The 25,010-nt window shown below is 41.1% G+C and overlaps 1 protein-coding gene across 3 annotated transcripts; it reads left to right on the top strand.

The window, feature by feature from the left end:
- The first annotated feature begins 2,110 nt into the window (after positions 1-2,110).
- Positions 2,111-23,900, top strand: TRAF6 (TNF receptor associated factor 6). Of its 3 annotated transcripts, none has more exons than XM_059140039.1 (8): positions 2,111-2,319; positions 4,812-4,903; positions 5,933-6,250; positions 10,113-10,263; positions 11,611-11,769; positions 13,151-13,222; positions 15,140-15,217; positions 17,355-23,900. In XM_059140039.1, the coding sequence occupies exons 3-8, from the start codon at positions 5,955-5,957 to the stop codon at positions 18,222-18,224; spliced, it is 1,626 nt and encodes a 541-aa protein (XP_058996022.1). In that variant the 5' UTR covers positions 2,111-2,319; positions 4,812-4,903; positions 5,933-5,954; the 3' UTR covers positions 18,225-23,900. The 3 variants fall into 3 exon arrangements, with proteins under 3 accessions (XP_058996022.1, XP_058996018.1, XP_058996010.1); XM_059140035.1 differs by having other exon boundaries at positions 4,723-4,903; XM_059140027.1 differs by lacking the exon at positions 4,812-4,903.
- The last annotated feature ends 1,110 nt before the right edge of the window (positions 23,901-25,010 follow it).

Genomic DNA, 25,010 nt, shown 5'->3' with positions numbered 1-25,010 from the left:
GTTGGCATATATTCCAAGACCAGAATCTTCCATTGGATAACATTCCTTCATGTACTCCTCTGGCTTTGTCTGGCCCCTGTTACCAATTGCTTCTACATGTCAAAGATTAATGACATCAGGCCATTTCCCAAATTCCTGCCTTTGAAAATAGAGAGCTAGGGGGAGAGTTTGATCCTGGGCACCTTCTCCCCAAAACAGAATGTACATGAGAAATGCCATATTGCATCTCTGGCCTTTTTCTAGGTTCCATCACTTCTAATTCCTCTTCTGATTGACTCATTCTTTCTTGATCTGTAATTTTATCAAATATTAACATATCTATTTTCTTGTTCTGACTGCTTCTGGCATGAGAAGGAATCTGACTCGAAGGTGCTTTTGTCCACTCTGTGGGTATCAGATTGCATCCCTTCCCTAAGTACAGTCTCCCTAGGCGATAACATTCAGGTGATTCTAAACACTGTTTATATGGCTGCTCCTCACAAATTTACTATTGCAGGTCTGATCTCTCCCTTAGGGGTCAGAGGCCTTACTTCCACAGCTTACTAAAGATCTCTAATTGTGTACTAGTAGGTATTTCAAGCTTCAGCGGATGGAAACATACAAACTCCGGATTCTTTTCTCTCCCAGCCTGGTCCTCTCTCATTCCTCGCCATCCACTCGGTTGCTCATCAAAAATATCAGAGTCCTGGGGAGATGCCTGGGTGGCTCAGTGGGCTAGAACCTCTGCCTTCGGCTCAGGTCATGATCCCAGGTTCCAGGGATCGAGCCCCACGTCAGGCTCTCTGCTCAGCGGGGAGCCTGCTTCCTCCTCTCTCTCTCTGCCTGCCTCTCTGCCTACTTGTGATCTCTGTCAAATAAATAAATAAAATATTTAAAAAATATATATATCAGAGTCCTGGGGCATCTGGGTGGCTCAGTCAGTTAAGCGTCTGCCTTTGGCTCAGGTCAAGATCCCTGGGTTCCTTCTCAGCAGGGAGCCTGCTTTTCCTTTTCCCTTTGCCCCTCCCTCTACTCATGCTCTCTCTCTCTCTCTCTCAAATAAGTAGGTAAAATCTTGAAAATATATATATAACAGTCCCTCATTATCACCTGCTCAGACCCAATCAGCAAGTCCTATGATATGGGGCTCTCCCTCCAAAATGCGTCCAGAATTTGCCCACTTCTAATTACATCCACTGCTGCCCACCAGTTCAAGTCCCCACCTTTTCTGGAACACCACAATGTCCTTTCCCCTTCGCCCTTCTTCCATCCTTGTCCTTAGTCTTCACACAGTAGCCAGAGCGATTCCCATGCATGATTTCACATCTCTTCCCTCTTATAAATCTCCTTTGCATGGATTACAAGACCTTGCATGATCTAGCCCTTGCCTGCCCTTCTGTTTCCATCTCTTACAACTCTCTACTTACTAGTCTTTTTTTTTTTTCCTCTCACAAGTCCCTTAAAAGTGATTTTAAAACTGTATTACCATTACCCTATAATACCCACCCCCCCTTAGCGGTGAACATGAGCCACCTTTGCAGAGGGGGTGGGAATCTTTTGTGTATCTCCTGCAAAGTGTCGGTGACATTCCTTTGACGTTTGCTTCCAGTTAAACAGGGAGTGCAGGGAGTGCAAAATAGCTTTCCCATGACAGTGACAGAAAAGAAGCTGGTGTCATTGGCAGCAGTTTCAAAGATATGCTTAATACATGGGTTTGACTCCCTTCGACTGGTTAAAGGAGAAGGACCAGGTGATAATAACAGAGGGTTCTAAGTACTGTGGAAACTTCCTGGCAAGTTGGGGAGGGATTTAAGAATTCCCGAAGGTCAAGTGATCTAACCCAGCTGGGGTTTTTTCCTGCTTGGATAGGGAAGCTATAGAAACGCTCCACCCACCCGCCCACACAGCCACCCACACCCACACACACCAGTTCAGGACTGCGGTGTGTGGAATTCCAAGGTGGGATACCCAATTCGAGAGCCGCAAAGGAAGCCCAGCCAGAGCGCACAGGGTTGATTGACAGCGAGACCTGCCCCGCACCTGCGCCGAAGCCTGCGGGGTCCGTGGAGGACTGCCGCCAGGGGGCACCCGGGCCCCGCTAGGCCGCTCTGTCTCCGCCCCCGCCCGATCCCCGCCCCTCGCTGCGCAGGGAGAGCAGAGAAGGCGGAAGTAGGGGCGTCCGCGGCTGGGGCTTGGGCTCCGGGCGGGCCCGGGGTCGCAGCTGAAGCGGCCTTCGGGTAGGGAGATTGGCTTCCAGGTCGCCTCAGCTCGGAAGTAAGGAGCCTTGGCGGAGCCGAGTCGTGCTGCCGGCTGGAGTCGGTGGCCCAGCGGACGAGAGCGGTGAGTCTTCTTCGGACGTCTCCTCCCGGCGGCCGCGGCCTTATCCCCGAGGTTGGGGACGCCGTGCCCTCCTCTCCGGTTCCTCACAGGTCGGGGTCGCCGCCCCCCTGTCCCTTCGCTTCCCAGAGGTTGGGGAGGCCGCCCTCTGTCTCCTCATTTCCCAGAGAGAAACGAGGGGACGTTTCCCCTGGGGACGCCGACCCCTCTCCGCTCATCTCTGCTCCCCCTGCCTGCGGGGACCCCCACCCCTCCCTCCCTCCGCCGGCGGGAATCCCGCGCCCCCTTCCTTAGCCCTGCCTCCCTTCGCCCCGCATATTCCCCTTTCCAGAAAAGGAAATTGCCTCCTGGATTTTCCCGTCCCTCGGAGCTGTTACCAGCTTTTTTTTTTTTTAAAGGAAAAAAGAAAACGCAAACCTTTTAAGTTCCCATCGCTCTCTGTCACTGTCGTGGGGGAAAGCTATTTTTGGGTTCCCTGTTGAACTCGATGGAGGTCCCAGGCAGCAAGTTTAAAAAGAAAAAAAAAAAAAAGGTTCAGATGATATGAATGTTTCCTCCTCCGCCCCTGCGTTCGGTAGTTGTAGAGATTGTTCCAGACGCAGGGCTGATAAAGCTGTTCCTAGTATTTGGCTATAGGGGAACTCCAGTTGAGAGTTAGGACTGTCTTGAATGTGAACAGAAAGCACCTAAAGTATTAGCAGCTTGGAATATATAGTATTTGCGTGTTTCTCTTGTTTCTCGGGAGAACAGGTTACTACTGTCTTGCTACACGGGGGTAGAAACGAGAAAAACTTGTCAAGAATGTCTGAGTGCTGGCCTTGTGAACCCAACCCACTGCCATAACATCCACTCCTCTGTGATTGCTGGGGAAGATAGAAAGGGTTTTGCTGATTTTGAGGTTGGGGTGGTTTAAGGACAGAGTGGCCTTTTAGTGACTCAAGGAAGGAATGTGTTTCATTCAGGCACTTGTTGCCCATGTGATGAGCAGAGTTTCAACCTGCATGTTCTATATACTTCTCAGTATTTCAGAATTGTAAAGGCCAGACCTTTTCTGTGGTAAGTTGGGATACGTGATGCTGATACACTGTTGGCTCTGTGGATTTTAAGAAGTGGTTCAGATCCTTGCCTCTAGGAGGAAAACAAATAGTGCCTAGGAAGGAGAATGCCTCTTGAATTTGTATTCAAAATTCAGATCTCACAGCTGACTGTTTTGCAGCACTCCTTGGCCAGTGCTGCACGTTTTGCAAGTCTTTGCATTTCAGGAATAGATTTTTTTTTTTCAGAGATTTTATTCATTCATTTACAGACAGAGATCACAAGTTGGCAGAGAGGCAGGCAGAGAGGGGTTGAGGGAGAAGCAGGCTCCCCGCTGAGCAGAGAGCCCTATATGGGGCTTGATCCCAGGACCCTGAGATCATGACCCGAGCCGAAGGCAGAGGCTTTAACCCACTGAGCCACCCAGGCGCGCCCCCAGGAATAGATTTTAAAGAGTTTGTGAATAGTTGTTTCTAAAGCTAGTGGAAGAATAAAGGTACTTTCTCAGTATTTTGTTTTATATCGTTTTACTTTATAGGATTTTTGTGTTTTGCCATGAATGAATTTTCCATTGACTTAAAATTGACCAATTCAAGACATACCTTGTTGATTTCTTTAGTTGAGATGCTTTCTCTCATTAGTATCTGTTGATTGTAGAGGAGCACATTTTTGGCATCACCATACTACCCCCTTCCCTCAGATACTTAACGTTGTACTCTTTGGATTGTAATATATACCCAGACACTAGTATGTGGATTTAAGCCATGATGTATGACAAGCCATGATTTATGACAATATTTATTCATTTTGTAGTCTAAATAAGTCATCAGTGGTTATATCCCACAATATTTAATTAAGGCTGTGCTTTGTCAAAGTTCAAAAACAGTAGAAGTACAAGCCAGCGAATCTCTGAAGTAGTAATTGGTAAAACTTTATTGTACACACCAAAAAACTCTTTGCAAACCAGGAACAGTTGAACCAAAACATGGACTGAGGCTCAGCGGATATTGTTATAAAGCACCTTACAAGTGAGAAGACTGTGACTGTTCATTCTTCACAGCTATTCAGTTTAATATTAGAACTTCTTTAAATGATAGGGAATTGGCCAGTAGTTACTTTGTATCAACCTTGGGGGAACATTTCAGGTTTTGCCTATGATTTCCAGCAAGTTACTTAACTCTTTTATGCTCCATAGTTTCCACTTTGGTAAAATTGAGGCAGTAAAATTGTTAAATAAAATTGCTATATGGAACTGCACATCATAATAATTCATTCTTCCCGATGCAGTTCTAAGTACTTTGCACATACTAACACATTTAATCCTCAGTAATTCTGTGGTGGGCTTCATCATTATCTCTGTTTATACATGAGGGAACTGAAGCATAGAAGGTTACCTGATTCATCCAGGTCCTACACCAAATAATGGAGAAAAGAATTAAACCCCTGTCTTCAAATTCCAGCATCTAAGCTTCACCCACTGCCTCTCCAGCCAGAACAGTGCCTCTTCCTTTGTAGATCTTTTTGAGAAGAAGGTGTCCGGAAAAAGAAGGAGGTATGGAAGTAAAAGATACAGGATTACCATCCTAACCCACTGTTTGGCCTAGTGGCAGCCAGGATTTTCATATGAAACTGAGACAGGGAGGGGGATAAACATCTACCATATTGACTAGAGGCTTACATTCTGTTTATAGAACTATATCTGGCACATTATTATATCTGTGCCAGATAATGCCTAATTATCAGGTGTAATTATCTGCAACAGAGACTTGGTTACATATGCTGGGTATCACTTTTAGACATTGGCTTCTAATTCATAAATAGTGTAATGGTTCAGAATTTGAAGGCGTCCCACCTCCCATGAAAGCAATAGTTTTCCGTAGGCCAATGAAATCTCACGTGTTTTTCCAGTCATTAATAATGAGACATAGTCACTTGACCTGACTGAAGGCAAAAGGACATACACATATATATTCTCAATTCCATTCTTTCTACATAGTAGAAATCCCCACATTGAACATTTTGAAGTACTTGTAGAATTTTAAATTTGAAGAAGAAACCAAGAGCCAAATTGTTAGGTTGCCCCAAATCCCACAACTGGTATTTGCACATGATCACCCGATTCCTTGCGCATTGCTCTTCCTTACACTGCTTGCTGGTCACTCTGTGCTCTTCACCTTATGATACTTGAAGGAACTTCAGTAGCATAATTCAGGTCTTCAGCAGATGCTTTATGAGCAACTGTTATATGAAAGATCTGTGCTAAGTACTGAAGATATAAAAATTCTTGAGTTCAGTCACAGGAAACAGACACATAAGCAGATAATTGTGATAAAACTAAGTGTTACTGTTGAGGTGCTTTTCTTCTCTTAATCTTATATTCTCTCTCCTAGATCATGAACTCCACAGCTCAAAAAATCATAGCCATAAAGCAAAGCTCAAAGAACTTTAAAAGTTTTCTGTAAATAATATCAGCATAGCTAACGTACTTCAACTAAAAAGTGATTTGCGTAGATAAGCTGTGACATGTATATGTGTGTATGTATATGTGTGTTAAGGCATTTTTTCCTCACTCTTTCTACAGAGCAATTGATAGTCACGTTACTATGAGTCTGCTACACTGTGAAAACAGCTGTGGATCCAGCCACTCTGAAAGTGACTGCTGTGCTGCCATGACCAGCTCCTGTAGCGCTGCTGCGAAAGATGACAGTGTGAGTGGGACCGCCAGCACGGGGAACCTCTCCAGTTCTTTTATGGAAGAGGTCCAGGGGTATGATGTGGAGTTTGACCCACCCCTGGAAAGCAAGTATGAATGCCCCATCTGCTTGATGGCATTACGGGAAGCAGTGCAAACACCCTGTGGCCACAGGTTCTGCAAAGCTTGCATCATCAAGTCAATAAGGTACGTGAGTGGGGTGCCTTGGTGGCACATTCATTTGAGCATCCGACTCTTGGTTTCAGCTCAGGTGGTGATCTCAGAGTCATGAAGTTCTGCACTCAGCTCAGTCTGCTTAAGACTCTCTCTGCCTCTCCACTGCGTGCATGTGTTCTCTCTCTCTCTCAAATAAATAAATAACTCTTGGGGGGAAAAAAAAAAGGTACATGAGCATAAGAACTGTATCCAGTAATAGGACCAAATACAGAGAACATTATTACATAGAACACAAGACCTCCCAAGAGTAGTCTTACACATAAAAAGTTACTTAGGGAAAAGCACACTGGACAAAAAATTGAGAAATTTAGATTGTTCCTCATTTCTGCTGTGGTATGAAAGGTAACTGCTGCTCTGTCCCCTCCTAACCCTCAGATAAATAAATAGGCAAATTAGCTATTTCTTTTTAAAGCAGTTCTGTTGCAGACTACAGGGTGAGACTCTATGCTTTAAGAAAATAATATAGAATAAATGTGTCTTAGGGGCACCTGGTTTGTTCAGTTGGAGGAACATGCAACTCCTGATCTCAGAGTTGTGGGTTTGAGCCCCATGTTGGGTACAGAGAGTACTTAAAAATAAAATTTAGAAAAAAATGTACTTTAAATGATGATGCTGTTAGAATCTGATAATCCCAGCCATATAAAGAATGTTTACTTAAGTGATTTACTTAAGTTTACATAAGTGATTATTCTTATTTTAGCTGTGTTAAATTCTGTTACCTGGTGTCTATGGACAACTGTAAAAAAACGGGTATTTTTAAAGAAAGTATTAATTGATGGCTCTACCTTCATAATATATCTCAAATCAAATCCCGTCTCATTGCCTCCACTTGCTACTGCCATCTGACTCACTCACAGGCCTCCTGCTTCTATCCTTGCCTTCTTCCAGACTGTTTTCAGTACAACCTGGTAAAATAAGATGATATCATCACTTCTCAGAGCATTGCAGCAAGTCACCTGAGAATACAAGCCAAGGTCTTGTATGATAGTCCGTTTTCTGTCCACCTCTCTACTACACTCCCCTTCCTTCCAGTTCATTCTGCTGTTTCTTGAACATACCGAGCGTGCTTTGTTCTGGGGAGTTGGCTTTAACTGCTCTCTCTGCTTGGAGCACTGTTACTTCAGCTAATTGCTTAGCTAATACTCTTTCCTTCCCCCAGTATGGCTCACATCTCACCTTCTCATAGGTAATCGGGCCACCCTATTTATACCACAGCATGACTACCTCCCCCACCCTCTCAGTCTCCCATTATTTACTTTTCTTTCTTCCTTAGCACTTTTCATCTTCTGAAATGCTGGGTCATTTGTCTGTTGTCTGCTTGTTTTATAAAGATAAGCTCCATGAGAGCAGGGGTTGAGATCTCTTATTTCTTGATATGTCCTAATTGCCAGGAACAGTGCCTGACGCACAGTTGGTGCTCAGTAAATCATAGTTGCTTTAGCCAATATGAAGGTAGATGGGATTTCCACAAGTGATTCAAATTCATCTCCTAAGAAATAGATACATTTTACTATAATTCAGAAGTAGATGGGAATATTTTCAGATGACTAAAGGATTCTATACAGAACAAAAATAATAGAAGAGGGACACCTGAGTGGCTCAGTTGGCTGGACGACTGCCTTCGGCTCAGGTCATGATCCTGGAGTCCCAGGATCGAGTCCCGCATCGGGCTCCCAGCTCCATGGAGAGTCTGCTTCTCTCTCTGACATTCTCCTCGTTCATGCTCTCTCTCACTGTCTCTCTCAAATAACTAAATAAAATCTTAAAAATAATAATAATAATAATAGAAGAAGTTGGGGGGGTTATGTTTTTCAGTCAATATCTAATTATATTGGTAAAATCATTCTTAAGTAGGTTAAGCTGGCTATTCACTTGTCTTATAAGTTTTTCTCTTTCAACTTTTAAATTTACTTTAGCATAAAACATGAATTTAGGGTAACTACATCCATACTTGGGACTTGGCTTGATTTAAGTTACAAGGAACATGGGACTTATGTCAATTCTTGAAAAAACTGTGTTACCCACTGTTGAGTTGGTGAGATCTATTGAGGGTAGGTTTTCTCACCCTCCTCCACGGCATTTTGGGCCAGATAATTTGTTGTGTGAAATTATTGTGGAATGATTTAGCAGCATCCCTGGCCTCTGCTCATTGAAACTGTAGTATCCCCCCTCTCTCCAACTCACCCAGAGTGGTCTCCAGACATTGCCAAATGTCCCATGGGGGGCAGAATTGCCCTTGTTGAGACCACTGGTTTAGAATGTGCATGAGAATGATGTTAAAGGCTCAGTTTTTGTTTGTTTGTTTATAATGATTTTTGTTTACATCATTATGTAGGCAATAAAAGTGTATTGTTGGTTTTCCTGTGGGTACAAATGTATAGTATTTTACCAAGTGTCCCACGTCCGAGGAAGGTAGCTAATCTTTAGCAGTTTTTTAAAAAAGATTTTATTTATTTATTTGATAGAGATCACATGTAGGTAGAGAGGCAGGCAGAGACGGGGGAAGCAGGTTCCCCACTGAGCAGAGAGCCCAATGCGGGGCTCCATCCCAGGACCCTGGGACCATGACCTGAGCTAAAGGCAGAGGCTTTAACACACTGAGCCATCCAGATGCCCCTTTAGCAGTTTTTTAATAGAGTTCATGCAAGTAATGGGACTTGGTCTGAAAAGGAAGTAAAAGCCACAAAAGGAAGTCTGAGCCATTTTTTTTTTTTTCCTGTCTCCCTCTAAGTCACAAATGACCATTTAACTTTAACTCTGAAGTTCTTAAAGGAACCGTGCTGGAATTTTTCATCCCTTACAGTCATTCAAGGAATCAAAATCTATCTCAGTTCAATTCCATTTTCTTTTGGAGTGATTGCTAATACCTTGGACAGTGGTTTCCAATTTACTCTGTAAGGTTGTTTTTATTTTCTGTCACATAGGTTCTGGGCATCTATTTCTTTGCTTCCCAGAAAGTATTTGACAGTGTAGTAATAACATGCACTCTGAGAGAGGCTTCATAAAGATCATGGCTCTCACTTTTATTAATTCTGAGACCTTTGACAACAGACCTATTTTTCAGCAACTTTTTACCTACAGCAGCAATTAGTTGGTTTACATGTAGGAGGTGCTCGACAAATATTTGAATGATTGAGTAGCCTACTTGACCTGCCATATTTTTTGAAGATTGAGACATTCCAAAAAGTTAAAGGGGAGTGACAGACACCCAAGCTTCCTGAGGATGCTTTTTCTATCATAAGATGGAATAAACCACTGGGAATAAGTACACAGAGATGCTCCCTACTACACTGTACCTTAAATAAACATAAAGGAAACCTTCTGTTGCCAGTGAGCCAGAGTATTGTAATGACTGTTCAGAGTAAACCCAAAAACGTGACCTTGTATGGGTTTTGCTCATGGGTTTAATTTTTTGTTGTGACCGAGCAGCGCACTACAGGCGCGCTGTCTGGCTGCTTAGGGAACAGAGGCCTGCCACACTGCCAGAGCGTCCACGCTTAACTTTCATTTCACTTCATGCCAATCAAAATAGTTTTATTCAAGTAATTTTTTTCATGTTTTTGCTTTAAATCTGTCCCCAAATCTAAAATGCCACATAGTTTTTGATAGGTAACCAAATGGTACTAGTTGTATTTATTTCAGTAAAGAACCCTTGTTAAATTGTCCACAAAAGAACAGTATATTTTGGTGATAGGCAGTATGACGTTGTTAAGTTACTTTCCATAGGAAATAATCAATGGAGAACTTATATGCGGTGACTTAAAGTTTTGTGTTTTCCAATGTTAATATTTGTTTAAATCTACTAGAAGTGTATGTATCTTGTTTCTTTTAGGGATGCTGGTCACAAATGTCCAGTTGACAATGAAATATTGCTGGAAAATCAACTATTTCCTGATAATTTTGCAAAACGAGAGATTCTTTCTCTGATGGTGAAGTGTCCAAATGAAGGTTGCTTGCAGAAGATGGAACTGAGGCATCTTGAGGTATTAAAATTATTTTCTAGCTGTTAGCATATATTCACAGCCATCCCTAGAGGATACGCACTTTGCCGTGTCCCATCTGTGCCTAGCATATAATAATTGGTTAATAAATTCTTGTTGAATTAATACCAATTCTTTCATAATTGAGTATAAATATGAGTGGAAACCATATATTTCTTATTCCATATAATCTGGCTTTGCCCCAGTGATAAGAAGAAAGAAATCAGTATTCTACTACAAATTTTTTAGGTGGATATTATCTGCAATAAAACCCAGGAGTATTTCAAATGTAAGTGTCACATGTTAATCTCTTAATTTTGTTTCTCTTCTTTTGAAATAAGCAGCAAACTCCATATGGTTGCCCATCATCTGAGAATCCTAACCATACTTTTTTTCTCAGTTTTTCTAAGTTGTGCATTTTATCATGAGCTAAATGGAGTCCTCCTACAGCTTGAGATTAGTTGACACAGTTAGCTAAAAGCATTAGCTTTTAAATTAAATAAAACAATTCTTGGTTGTTTTACAGGAATTAAATATTGTTTATGTTGTATTTGAAATTAAGTGTTTAAAATGTTTTTGTAGGGCACCTGGGTGGCTCAGTCAATTAAGTGTCTGCCTTTGGCTCAGGTCATGATCCCAGGGTGCTAGGATTGATCCCCATGTTGGGCTCCCTGCTCAGTGAGGAGCCTGCTTCTGCCTCTCCCTCTGCTGCTCCCCCTGCTTGTGCTTTGCTCTCTCTCTCAAATAAATAAAATCTTAAAACAAAACTTTGGTTTAACAGTGAGAAGCCAATTACATCTTTTAAAAAATAATAATAATAAAATGTATTTGCAGCGTGCCTACCTTTACTTAGCTCCTTTTGAAGGAATGGTCCTTTTGACATGGTAATAAATTAATAATCAGAAAATCTGACTTCTTTCCCTAATTGGATACATGAACTTGACAATTCACATTCTATGTATAAACCTGTAATTCACAATCATAATTTAAATTCAGTAAGGCCAGGGGTACTTGGGTGGCTAACTCCGTTAAGTGTCTGACTCTTGATGGTGGCTCAGGACATGATCCCAGAGTCATAGAATCAAGCCCCGTGTTTGGCTCTGTGCTCAGTGCAAAGTATGCTTGTCCCTCTCCCTCTGCTCCTCCTCCTGCTTGCTCACTTTCTATCTCTAAAATAAATAAAATCTTTAAATAAAAAATAATTTCAATAAGACTTTCATATGGTGTGTGCTAGACAAAGCGGGTTCAGTAGCCTGTTCTATAAAAGGGAACAGTACAATCTTAGATTTATTTTTTAGGAAATTTCATAAGGATTGCAAATACTAATCAATTACATTTTCCTTATTACAGGATCACCAAGCACATTGTGAGTTTACTCTCATGAATTGTCCCCAGTGTCAACGTCCCTTCCAAAAATGCCAGCTTAATATTCACATTCTTAAAGAGTGCCCAAGGAGACAGGTTTCTTGCATGAACTGTGCTGTGTTGATGGCTTTTGAAGATAAAGAGGCATGTACTCACTTGGATTCGTTCATTTCACTACTCCTCTCAAAAAAGTTTTAATGCACATTTGAGGATATAGAAGAGGATGTTACTCCCAATCTAAATCTGTATTATCAGTGGTGAGAAGATTGACTTTTAAGAAAGAGGGGCCAGTAAACCATTTTAGTACCTTAGAAAACATTGTTTATACTACTTAACCACTGGAGTAGATCTGCAAGTAACACAAGCTTCTAGGGAAGACCAATGCTGATCTCCTTTTCTATGTGATATTTTAAATGCACTAATTTTGGATTAGGGACAAACAAGTAGAATAAGTACTTTGTCAGACTTACACTTTTCTTTTTTGAAAAAGAGAATGGGTGGTTAAAACATCTATGGAGAATAAATTAAAAATCACAAAATGTGTTCCTTTGGTGATAATTTATTGAGCTACACCTGTGTAGTGAAGCCACTTTTCTGTACATATGTTATACTTCAATTAAATGTTTATCTTTAAAAAGAAATGTCATGATGCTTGACAGCATCATACTGTTAGAGCAGTTTTCCATTCAGAAACTGAGATGTAAAGAGGTTAAGCAATTTTATGTTAATATAGTCAGTGGCAAAGCTAGCACTGAGATCTAGTCCAGGATCCCCATCCTGTGTCCTCTTTACTAAAATAACCTACCTATAATTTATGTTTTTTTAGAGCTATGAAGATTCTGCTTTAAACTTTACTTATTATAAATTTATCTTGATAATTTTTTTCCTACTTTCTTAGAAGGTCAAGCATAGTCATTAAGTGGATGAAATATTAAAGAAGTCCGCTAAATTGCTAAACACATAGAGAAATCTGAGGCAAAATTTGAGCAAGTTGATGTCTTCCTAAACTTAAGTAGGTTAAGTGGACTTAACCGGGAAGCTTCGTTACTTCTCAGTATATCAACTAAACCAAGTTCACTGTATTCTGGAAGGACGGAGCTCACCTGGGGCATATGAGAACTTGGGCACCAAAGCTTCTTGCTCTAATAATACTTCTAGTATTTTAACCTTCCTAGTAAGAGTTTTAGTTAAGTAGTCATCCTGCTGCTGTTGGACAATTAATTATATTATTGGTAAATTTTATCCAAACTAGTCACAGAAGAAGTTCAAAAGAAATGATTTAAAAGATTCTTGTGTGTACTACTCATATTCTTCTAAAGAGCTGGAAGGTGAGATGAATCTGCCATTACTACACATGGCTCCCTTTGGAGAGAAAATAACCTTCGTACATTAATCTTACAATTGTTTTGGGCACCAATTGAGGTCCTTAATTTTTTTTATAGTGAATTACTTTTTATAAAAATAGATTACTTTTTCAGATTTTCTCATGATTTTTTTTTTTTTATATTTCTCTAATAAAATTTAGATCCATGACCAGAATTGTCCTTTGGCAAACGTCATCTGTGAATATTGCAATACCATGCTCATCAGAGAACAGGTATAGTGATTCCCTTTTGTAAGTGAATATTTCCATTAGTAGATTAAAGAAATGAGTTGGGTTTTTAATGGGAAGTTTGAATCAATAAGGCAAAATGAATACAGGTTGAAGAAGTATTAAAACTGAAAAGTTTTCATGTAAATTAATATAGTACTTTCAAAAGAACAAAATATTCAGACCTAAGTACTTAAAATTCCTAAGTCATTAACCTAATACCCATGTTTTATATATTCATAAAAATTCCTACCAAACCTGGGTCATTTTAAGATAAAAATAATTTTTAAAATACCCATTTAAAGAAAGAAAAAACTTAGAGAAATACGTATTTGCACACTGTGTAACAGGGATCTTAGGTGACAGTGAGAGAACAGTGAAACCGATGAAAGCAAGTCTGTTCAGTAGCCAAGCATTATTTGTAGCTGTAGCCCTGAGACATAGTGGGACATTTTGCGATTTCCAAGCTCGGTAGCGCCTCTATTCATTCTTGCCATAGACTGCTAATGGGCATCATCAAAAGTAGTAGTTAGAATAGAAAACTGCACATTTGTATTAATGGAGAAAGGAAAATTCCATCTGATTGTTATCCTTTGACATTTGGGGAGTTTACCCACAAAATATGAATATTAGTCACTAAATATTTATACACCCATGAAACCTGCAAACCCGAGATCATAATTGATTACCTGACTAAGTAGCAGCAAGCAAAACCCATCACTTGACTAAACTTTTCCATTTGTCTTTTAACAGAGTCTTTTAGGGTTCTTTTCCCAATAAAGCCTTAATTTGAAGGTGTTAAACTTCTTTTTGCTTATGAAGTCTCACCTCGTTGGTTTTCTTTTTTGCTCTTCCTTTGAGGGAAACTGTGTATCACATATTAAACCCAACAAAAATAAAATAATGTAGGAAAAAAACCTCGAAGTTAAGAGAAAACCTAGATTTTGATCTTGGCTGTACCCCTAACTTGCCCACTGATCTGTGACAAGAAAAGTGACATTCTACATCAGGAATCAGCAGACCAGCCCATCAGCCAGTCTGGCCCACTGCTTGTTTTGTAAATACATTTACTGGAACACAGCCATGCCCACATGTGGGTGTGTTGTACATGGCTACTGTACCACAACAGTAAGAGTTGAATACTTGTGACAGAAACCGTAAGCCCATAAAGCTGAAAATACCTACTATATATCCCTTTACCAAAAATTCTGCAGACCACTGTTCTAAATTATGCAAAATGAAGAATTGGACTAAGTAGTTTCTACAGTCATTTCTTCTTGAAGTAGTTATGATGAATATAGTCTAACTAAATTTCTAAAGGGAATTCGACACCACTTTCAAAGTACATGATTCTGCATAATGGATCTCACCTTGAAGAATGTGTTGTAGAATCCCCAAATCAAAGGCTGAGGCTTTCTTTAGAACTTCTCTTAATGTGCTTAAAATACCTTCTGACATCTGCATCTGACCATGGTAACCAAAACCTGCTCTGGTTAAAAGAAAGAAGATTTATGAGAGCCAGTCACGAGGGAAATAATGGCCGCAGCCAGTGGTTTCAGGGTATGCAGTTAACTGGTCCTTATTTGCAGTCAGAAGGTGCTTTTTCTCTGAAGTGCCACTAGAGGGGGTTAGTTCCTAGCAATAAAAACAAAGGCATTTTCTGGAAATTTGAGAGGTTTGGGGCGATGGTATGAAATGTTGCTCTTTCCCTTCTCTGTGACTTTTGGAAGTAAATATTATTTTGATCTTTGAGGGCCACATGATTCCTATTGCTACTACTCAACTCTGCATTGTGCAAAAGCACTCATAGACAATACATGATTTTGTTCAGATAAAATGTAAATCTTTATTTCAAATTTGATCATTAAACTAGAACATGATATGCAGGGAGAACCATTTTTCAACCTTCGTTTTGGTTTTCAGATGCCTAATCACTATGATCTAGACTGTCCGACAGCCCCAGTTCCATGCACTTTCAGTACTTTCGGTTGCCATGTAAAGGTAGGAGTTTTTTCTTTCTTTTTTATACTTGAATGTTGAAGAATTCTGTTCTGTAGTGGAGTTGAGAATACCAGTGGAAGGGGATATGGTTGACATGCAGTGTGTAAGTTTTGAACTCCAAAGAGAAATTGGAACTCAGAATATTGATTTGGGGAAGTGGTTCATGATGATAATGGAAGGTCAATCGAGATCATATAGAGTGAATGTACAGGAAGGAGAAGCAGACCATCAAAGGAGTTGTGAACAGACTGTATTAGAAATTGGTGACTCAGGCAAGGAAAAGGTGGTATTGTTACGTTCTCCAGAATTAGTTTCGATACTAGTGATCGGTTGTGTCAAATATTTGAGATTGATGGTTATTAAAGATTTTATTTACCTGACAGAGAGGGACACAGTGAGAGAGGGAGCACAAGCATGGTGAGTGAGAGGGAGAAGCAGGTTTCCCGCCGAACAGGGAGCCCAGTGCGGGACTCAGTCCCAGGACCTGGGGATCATGACCTGAACCGAAGGCAGATGCTTAACAAATGAGTCACCCAGATGCCCCACTGATGGCTATTTTTTTTAAAGATTGATTTATTTAGAGAGCGAAAGAGCGTGTGTGCCCCAGGGGAAGGGGCAAAGAGAGAAAGTATCTTTTTTTTTTTTTTTTTTAAAGATTTTATTTATTCATTTGATAGACAGAGATCACAAGCAGGCAGAGAGGCAGGCAGAGAGAGAGGAAGGGAAGCAGGCTCCCCGCCAAGCAGAGAGCCCGACGTGGGGCTCGATCCCAGGACCCTGGGATCACGACCTGAGCCGAAGGGCCACATGAGCCACCCACTGAGCCACCCAGGCGCCCAAAGAGAGAAAGTATCTTGAGCTGACTCCCCACACAGAGCCCGCCCCAACTGAGGGTCTTGATCTCACAACCCTGAGAACATGACCTGAACTGAAACCAAGAGTCGGCCATTTCACTCACTGTGCTGTCCAGGCGCTCCAGAGAGCAGTGGGTTATTAATGATAAGTCATTCTTTCTGGAGAGTCCAGCTATACTTTTACTTTTTAACCTTTTTTTTTTTTTTTTTTTTTAATAATAAGCATGCATTTAGTAATTTTAAGAATAAAGTGAAGAAATGGTATACACTATGATTACATTTTTTGGGAAGATTCTGTATTGTATGCAGAGAGAAAAAGACTTGGAGGAGCTATATCAAAATGTTAATGGGGGAGGCGCCTGGGTGGCTCAGTTGGTTAAGAGTCTGTCTTCAGCTCAGGTCATGATCCTGGTGTCCTGGGATTGAGCCCTGAGTCAGGCTCCCTATTCAGTAGGGAGTCTGCTTTTCCCTCTCCTCCCCACTCATGTTCTTTCTCACTGTCTTTGTCTCTCTCTCAGATAAATAAAATCTTTAAAAAAATGTTAGTGGTAGTTAGGTGAGATCATAGATAATTCATTTTTTTTTTGGGGGGGTCATCTGTATTTTCTGTTTTTTGATAACATATGTGATTTACTTTTATAATAAAAGTTATATCAAATATTTTTTCATATAATAAGATGTTCTTGATATGAGAAGAATGTGGAGACAAGAAAGATTATACTTTGTAGCATTTGGGAAACAAATTGGGTATAGCACAGATGGACTCCTTTCAGCTGTAAAAGGAAGAGGGAGAAAATGGTATTAGCTGAAGAGAGACACGAGCTCAACAGAGAGATGGACTCTTTTTTTTCAGTAGAAAAGCTGTACTATATTCTGAGGGAAAGGGTAAAGGAGAGAGAATGAAGATAAAGGAGAAAGGGTATAACTGAGCCAAACCTCCTAGGTCTTAAAAAGGTGGGTGCCAGTGAGAGCCCAGGTGAAGCATTAATGTTGGACAGGCAGAGAGAGAGGGGAAGGATAGGTATAGATCCTGCTACTGTAGTAGGTGGGAGGGAGATTTCTCTGAGTGAAAGGTGAAAGTATTCAGCGCATAGCTTCACTTTTTCAGTGAATAAAGACACAAGATCTTCTCACTGGATCAAGAATCTGACGAAGACGGAAGGTTGTGGGGGATTGAGGGAAGCGGTGACATTACTTCAGAACCTTTAATGTGGCTTGGCTAGGTCCCTTTCCTAGTCCTCACAGTATCTAGTCCCAGCCTAAAGCTTGTGCTTGGTTTTTAGATGCAGAGGAATCACTTGGCTCGCCACCTGCAAGAGAACACGCAGTCGCACATGAGAATGCTGGCTCAGGCTGTCCAGAGTTTGAGCCTTGCTCTAGCTCCTGTACCTCCGCGTGACATGCCGCCGTATGATTCCTCCTCCGTGTCCCGGGTCTCCGCTTCATGCCACCCAGAGGTCCATAATTTCCAAGAAACCATTCAGCAGTTAGAGGGTCGCCTCGTGAGACAAGACCATCAAATCCGAGAGCTAACTGCTAAGATGGAAACTCAGAGCATGCACGTAAGTGAGCTCAAACGAACGATTCGAACGCTCGAAGACAAAGTTGCTGAAATAGAAGCGCAACAGTGCAACGGGATCTACATCTGGAAGATCGGCAACTTCGGGATGCACCTGAAGTCTCAGGAAGAGGAGAAACCCGTGGTCATTCACAGCCCTGGCTTCTACACAGGCAAACCCGGGTACAAACTATGCATGCGCCTGCACCTCCAGCTCCCCACTGCTCAGCGCTGCGCTAACTACATATCCCTCTTCGTGCACACAATGCAGGGGGAGTATGACAGCCACCTCCCTTGGCCCTTCCAGGGTACAATACGCCTTGCGATCCTTGATCAGTCTGAAGCGCCGGTAAGGCAAAACCATGAAGAGATCATGGACGCCAAACCCGAGCTTCTCGCCTTCCAGAGACCCACGATCCCACGAAACCCAAAAGGCTTTGGCTACGTGACTTTTATGCATCTGGAAGCCCTAAGACAGAGAACCTTCATCAAGGATGATACTTTATTAGTACGCTGTGAGGTCTCCACCCGTTTCGACATGGGCAGTCTCCGGAGGGAGGGTTTTCAGCCACGAAGTACTGATTCAGGGATATAGCTTCCCTGCATTTGTTCCAAAACCAAAAGCCATCTGGAGAAAGCAGTGTCTTTCCTTGCCTGGTTCACAGTAAGACGCAAAGCGAAAAAGAAGTGGGAGGGATGTAATACTCACCAGGGAATGTTGTTCGACGGGTCACTTACCACTTCTTCCTGTTACAAATCTCTGAAGCGGTTTTTCCCCCCTTGGGAATCTGCACGTTCTGTGCTTTCTCAAAAACTGAAGTGCCTGTGGCATATCGCAGCGGCTCTTTTGTCATTTAGTATACCTCTCTGTTGTACCTCCGTGGGCTTTTGCTCAGTGTGTTTGATTGTCGGAAAGCCCAGGGTTGGACTAGAAAAGCTCAGACCTTTTAATAATAATGGACATGCCTTAAAACTTCAGCTTATTTTTATATTATATGTAATATATTAAACTTGAGAATCACTACTGCCTCGTGCTGGTGCCAGCGAGAATTATTACTCTGGAGCTGAGTTCTCATTTTATTTGACCTTGTATGGATTTCAGAGGATTTGAACATTAATCCTTGGAAAGCTTAAGTTCTCATTCACTCTAGCCCCCCTACTCCCAGGGTGTTACTAAGGATATACAGAAACTAGTTGAAACCCTAAGTATGACCTTACTTATTTGGTGTAAACACCTTGTCTTATTTAAATATTCCATTCTGTCTGGCTTACATATTTCCTTAGGGCTACTGGTAGCATCTTCTCCAGAGTTAAGAATACTGACAACCACGTGGGTACCGACTGCCAGTGTTATGCTGTAAATCCCCTCTCTGTCCGTTGAGTGCAGAGTGAATTCCACAGAAGGTACTGAACACCTTTTGGTAGTTGTTAATTGGAACAAAATTGATTTCCTAAAAACAGAAGTTCTTAATACTTGGAAGATCACTGGAGATAACCTGAGAGGTCATCAGATCAAGGTGGGAAGTCACAGTGATTCTATCAGGACTTAGCCTGAGTAGGTTGCTTTGGTCCAACAATACTTAGTTGAGGAGGGTTGTATGGAATGTATTGAAGTGGCTGAAAGTTCCTAATAGGGATAGGGAGAGATGATTTTTTGTGCCGTTGATTTGTTAAGGCCTGTAGATACTAAATATTAACTGAAATTTTGTTCTCAGAGAGTCCCACAGCTAGTATAGGCTCTTGGAAGAATCTGAGAGGACTCATAACTCTATGCTGTTTACACAAGATTGTTTAATGCTGTCTGGTCATGAGAGATGGAATTATATCTTTCAAGGGGCCAAATCAGAGCTCCCTGACCAGCATTGAAGATGAGCCTTAATTTCAAGAGGAAGCCAAGAGGACCTTGTCTGTGGAGAAGAAGGTTTCAGTTCCAGGTAAACCTAGCAAGTGTCACTTTGACCTTTCCCTGTACTTGTGTTTCTGCCCTTCCTCTCTACCCCGCATTTAGGCTTCTGCTCTGATGCATTCCTGTTACACAGTAAAAATAAAGGTCATGCAGAAATCCTGTTCCCCAGAGTTACCAACCTTACCACCTGCTCATCACTGGTTCCCAGTTTACTTGCTGGCAGTTGGTGTCCCTTAGCTGTTGTGCCTTCCAACTAGCTCCTTAGAATCATTGCAGCACCCCTCTCTGGGTTAGGAGCCCTGCACTGCTACTGTTCTTGTGCTTGTTTGTCAGTGAATAATTGTTGAGTTCCATTTAAGAAGTAAACGATAAGCTTTTTTTGTTGCATAGAAAAAGTCTGAAGGAGATACGCTGAACTATTTTTGATAACTTCTAGTCTTTGTGCTTTCTTAGTATGTTTTATATTTCCTACAATAAACCTATATTTTTATCAGAGGGAAAAAAAATGTTGCCACAAATCATTCAACCCCACCAAAAAAGGAAATACTATTTAAAAACTTCCTGGTCAAATTTCTATTAAAAGCAGGGCTGTGCATTAGGTACTGAAGCCAGTCATTTCCTGCTTTGGTTAGTTTTTTTTTTTTCCTACTAACTCAGTTTAATCCAAACAAAAGCAGTGTTTTGCCTAATTTCAACTTCTAGCTTCAAGTTTCTCATCTTATAGAATGAATTGCTGTAGATGTGTTTCTAAGGTCCGCTTCAGCCATAAAATTCTGTTTTAAGAAATTAAGTCCTAACCAGCAGAGCGTTGACAATACTTATTAAAGGATTTTGCCAGTAGGAAATTGCTCTACCTTATTTTTTGCTGACATCATACTTTACTTCAAATGTAGTATCCCATCAGCTGGGTCTCAATTAAAATCAGCAGTTTTTTTTTCACCCCCAAACATGTGGCATTTTGTAAGAAACTAGGCACTTTATATACTGGTCATTCACTGGGAATATAAAATGAAAGTAATGTTCAAACTGTCATTCCAAATAGAAATTTTTGTTAAGACTTGACCTCAGAATCAAGCCTGAGATGGAAAAGCCAGTCTCTTACATTTTTTCAGTCTACCCAACTCAAACATGCCGGCTTCACTCAACCAGCTTTCAAGTGTTTGCACCGTGTATTTTTATTTTATTAACCTTTGAACATGTTGATCTTCTGACATCATTCCCGAACATAGCGAAATTGTTTCCTCTTTTCCCAGAGAGGTCTAACCCAGTGTTGGAGGGAACTGACCCCAAGTCATGTATTTGGCTGTGGGAAAACAAGTCAGGATGTTGATTAGTAGTTCGGGAGTTTTTACTGTCCTTTGGCCAGGACAGTGGTGAAGCTTCCAGCTTTCGTACAGGATGATTCAGCTTTTACTGTGGGGGCCAGTCAAGGGAAATGGGATAAAAGGCGAGTTTTTTCCTCTAATAGTGGGCTAATACCGAGATGTTGGATGATACCTGACAGTTTTGTGACAGGTGTAAAATTAAAGTGTCTATTACTGTTTCTGTACCAGTAAAGTCTTAGATAAACTAAGCATGAATTACGAATTAGGAATTATGCATGCAATTAGAATATATTCTCCTGTAAGAGGAGCAGTTGCTTGTCATTCCTTTATCCTTTCCGATCTCTGGTGACCGGAAAACATTTTCAATTAGGAGAGAGGTTTTTCTAACTTAAGCCTTGAAAGCACTGTACTTCAGTTACTCCAGCTCTCTTCTTGGCTTGCCTCAATTTAATTATGAATTTCGTTCATCGTTTATATAAAATACCATTAGGTCTCTTTTGTGGTGCCTAGTTCCAACAGAACCTAAGGACTGCAATGCCTTAAAGAAATGAAAAATAGACAATAGTCACTTGTACTTTTCTTTTGAAATAGATTTTTTCCCTAAATTTTCCAGATTCACATGATAAGTCACAGTTAAGTTTCATAGTTGATGCCGTTGCGTTCTATAGAACGGAGATGACACTTCCGAATTCCCAGTCTCCAGAAGTTGATTTGATGAAATCATTAATTAGATGGCTCTCTACAGATTGTGATGTTCAGTTACAGCCTTCACTTTCAGTCACACGCTTGGCAAAGAGAGGCCTATTTGTTTCTCTAAATGTCACCTAAGCCTTTAATGTTTTAAAGCTTTTTCCTCCCCCAAAATTGTTATTATAAAGTTATGAAATACTGAAAAATCATTCTAGATGGGGCAGGCATGTTGTAGAGCGAGGAGATTTGCTCTTTTCTTTCCTCCTCCTGGTGCTCTCAGCTGGACGCTAGCCCTGCGTTTAGGACAAGAGGGAAGGAGAGGCTGACTCTTCTGCTCTCTCAAGGTTTGCAGCTCTGAATGCCCCCGCTGGAAAGGCACCAGAGAACCGTGGCAATTCCCCCTCCCAGCTGTGGTTTCTGAAAGGAAGAGCCTTCTCCTGTTAGAGCTGCCTTGCCTCTTCCAGCTGATGGCGTTTATCCGAGTCCTTGCAGGTAGATTTCAGGGTAAGAGCTAAGGGGCCAATGGGAAGAAGAGCACATGCATTCCTGTATTTCGAGAAAGAAGTGCTGCCAGTCTTAGAAGCCCAGAATTACAGTTTCACTCCCGTCCGAAGGAGAATGAAAATTGGGGGGCAGGGCCAGTGTTCTGTTCACGGTTTCAGCACAGTGCCGGGTTCAAGATACACACTCGCATGTTTAGTAATGAACTGTTAATGAAAAAACTGGTTAAATTGGTTTTAATTTAATTGGTAGTTTATTTGTCATGTAAGTTTCAGATGGCTTGGTGTAGATGGGTTTGGTTGTTTTGTTCTGTTTTGTTGCTTTTCTCCCCAGTGCTTTCTTTATGAAATTTTTCAAACATGCAAAGACGTTGGATGAATTTTGTAGCGAACAGCCACCACCTAGAACCTACAGGTAACATTTTGTAACATTAGCTTTATCGCTTGGTACATGTTAATTTTAATGAAACTTCTTTAAGTTTGGTTTCTCTTTAAAAACTTCAGATAATTAATTAGCTTCAGTCAAGTTGTCTTAAACTCTTTGGGGAAACTTGTGGTATTTGAGTTGTAGCTAAAATTGTGGTCTTCACTTTCAGCTAGTTTTCAGTTTGTAAATCTGTTACGCTGAATTTTAATCTTATTCATTTTGCCTGAAGGGATGCTTTTTATAATGGATTTATTTGAAAGTTCTTGATCAGTTGTGCAGAATATTCTGATGTTATTTTCACACTTGATAAATTATCCAATTAATTTCTCTGGTGAGAATGTAATTTTTGGCCCATTTTGCTTACACAGGGTTCCAGGATTATGTTCCCAGAGGGCTGGAGAAGCAATGTAATTTAGTATATATACCATTAGACTAGAAGCTAAGAGACTTAGGTTTTACTCCTGACTGACCATGGGCAAATCATTTCTCTTTGTCTTTGTGTCTGTCTATTTACCTGTAAAGAGTGGGATAGAATCTGAAATTTAGATACAGTTAAGTAACAGGCAACATTTATTAATGCTTGGATCTATTAAAAAAGAAGCTTTACGAATCCAGGGAGGCTACTATAATTCTGTAACTATGCCAAGCTATGGGGTGAAAACTGACGTGAAAAATGGAAGCATGTGCAGGGGTCAAAGTGTCATCAAAAAGCCTGCTGTGGCTCAGAATTTACTTTGGCTACAGGAGTTGTGAGCAGTTTTCCTAATCCATCTGGACTCAAAATAATGCTTTGTGAGAGGGAGTGAATGAAAAGATGAGAGCCAGTGGCTCACCATAGACCGAAAACCAGTGTGCAACGGAAGAGTAGGATATGTGGAAGGGAGGGCTTAAAGGCATTCTCCAGATTCACTGCCGCACACCGTTCACTGCCCCCTCCAACCATCCCTCTGTCCCCATGCCCCACACAGAGAACAAGCCTCGCGCCCCACCCCCACCCCGGTCTCCTGTCAGGTCAGTACAACGGAGTTGCAGGGTTGGCGGCGGGACCAGCAGGGTCTCCCCTCCATTTAGTAGATACGTGTCACCTGTTCTTTCCAACCCTAGGTTATGCATATAGATTCACATTTCTGTCACAAAGGCACTTAGAGATTTTACATTACATCATGTCTTACTGGTGGTTACAAGAATACAACCAAATCCGTGTTTCTTGAATGGCACCTTCCTGAATGTTAGTGTCGATGAAGACAAAGGCCAGACTGACAGTTCTACCCACTCCCATCTGTTGTGGATCTTCTCTTCTCAGCCTGCATTTAGCACCGATAGCTTTACCAAAGAAGTAGTCCTACTTAAAATGAACTATATATATTAGAATATAACTGGTATTCCAAGTGTTTGTTTTAATAAAATAACCACACTGCTTTGATTTTTGCTTTACCTTTGTTTTATTTTGGAGACCAACTCACTACATTGGGAGGGAAGAATGATCCCAGGTACTCGTTCACATATGAAATACAATTAATATTTTGCTTCTCCAGGAAATGATAAATGAGGATTCATTCTAGCCCTTGGTTTAATCTGTAGTTTCTTCCTTGATCTTTTTTTTTTTTTTTTTTTTAAGATTTTATTTATTTATTTGACAGACAGAGATCACAAGTAGGCAGAGAGAGAGGAGGAAGCAGGCTCCCTGCTGAGCAGAGAGCCCGATGCGGGGCTCGATCCCAGGACCCTGAGATCATGACCGGAGCCGAAGGCAGAGGCTTAACCTACTGAGCCACCCAGGCGCCCCTCTTCCTTGGTCTTTTCAAACAGCATTTTGCAAAATAAAGTTGGGCTCAAAGAGAAAGAAACATTTCCACAACCATTTTAGGCCCAGTAGAAGCCAGAAATGGCATGGACTTAGTCCTAACTGATAAATGAAAAACAGCAACTCCAAGGGCCAAGGCCATCCCACCGCTCCTTCCTTGGCAAAATCCCCCAGACAGGTTTTTAAGTGATGGCTGCCTCTATTGTGCGGCAAAAAAAGCATTTTTAAGAAGCTTTCTATGAGTCAATCCCGTCTCTTCTAAAGTAGACTCAGTTTCCCTAAGTGGAACATACAGGTTGGTTAAGCATGCAAGTGTTCTACAAAATGCCATCTTAATTCTTGGAAAGTTCCAAAAGTAAAATACTGTTATTAATCCCAGAATAAGCCATAATTTTTTTTTTAAACTCCACCTCTAATTTGGGTTTCTTGACACTTACCTTACTTCTAGTCTATTCTTGTCGATGCCTTGTTACACTTGTCACATTTTTAAAATTACCTTTTTTATGGGGACCAGCAGGGGCAGGGTTAGTTCATGAAGTGACGGTCTTAATCTTGTCAGGAAATGATGCATAATCACAATAATTTTTGCTTGGTCTGCGTAGGGATTTGCACATTTTAATATAAAAGTGAATCAGCAAGTCTGAACTTCACAGAATTTACACTTGTAAAAACTAATAAAAGCACACTGAGATTCAGATTCCGAAATCCTGAAAAATAATCCTCATCATT

This window comes from Mustela lutreola, chromosome 1 (genome assembly GCF_030435805.1).
Source record: "Mustela lutreola isolate mMusLut2 chromosome 1, mMusLut2.pri, whole genome shotgun sequence".
Lineage (NCBI taxonomy): Eukaryota > Metazoa > Chordata > Mammalia > Carnivora > Mustelidae > Mustela > Mustela lutreola.
The sequence above is the reverse complement of the archived record's forward strand: the minus strand, read 5'-3'. Positions and strand labels throughout refer to the sequence as shown.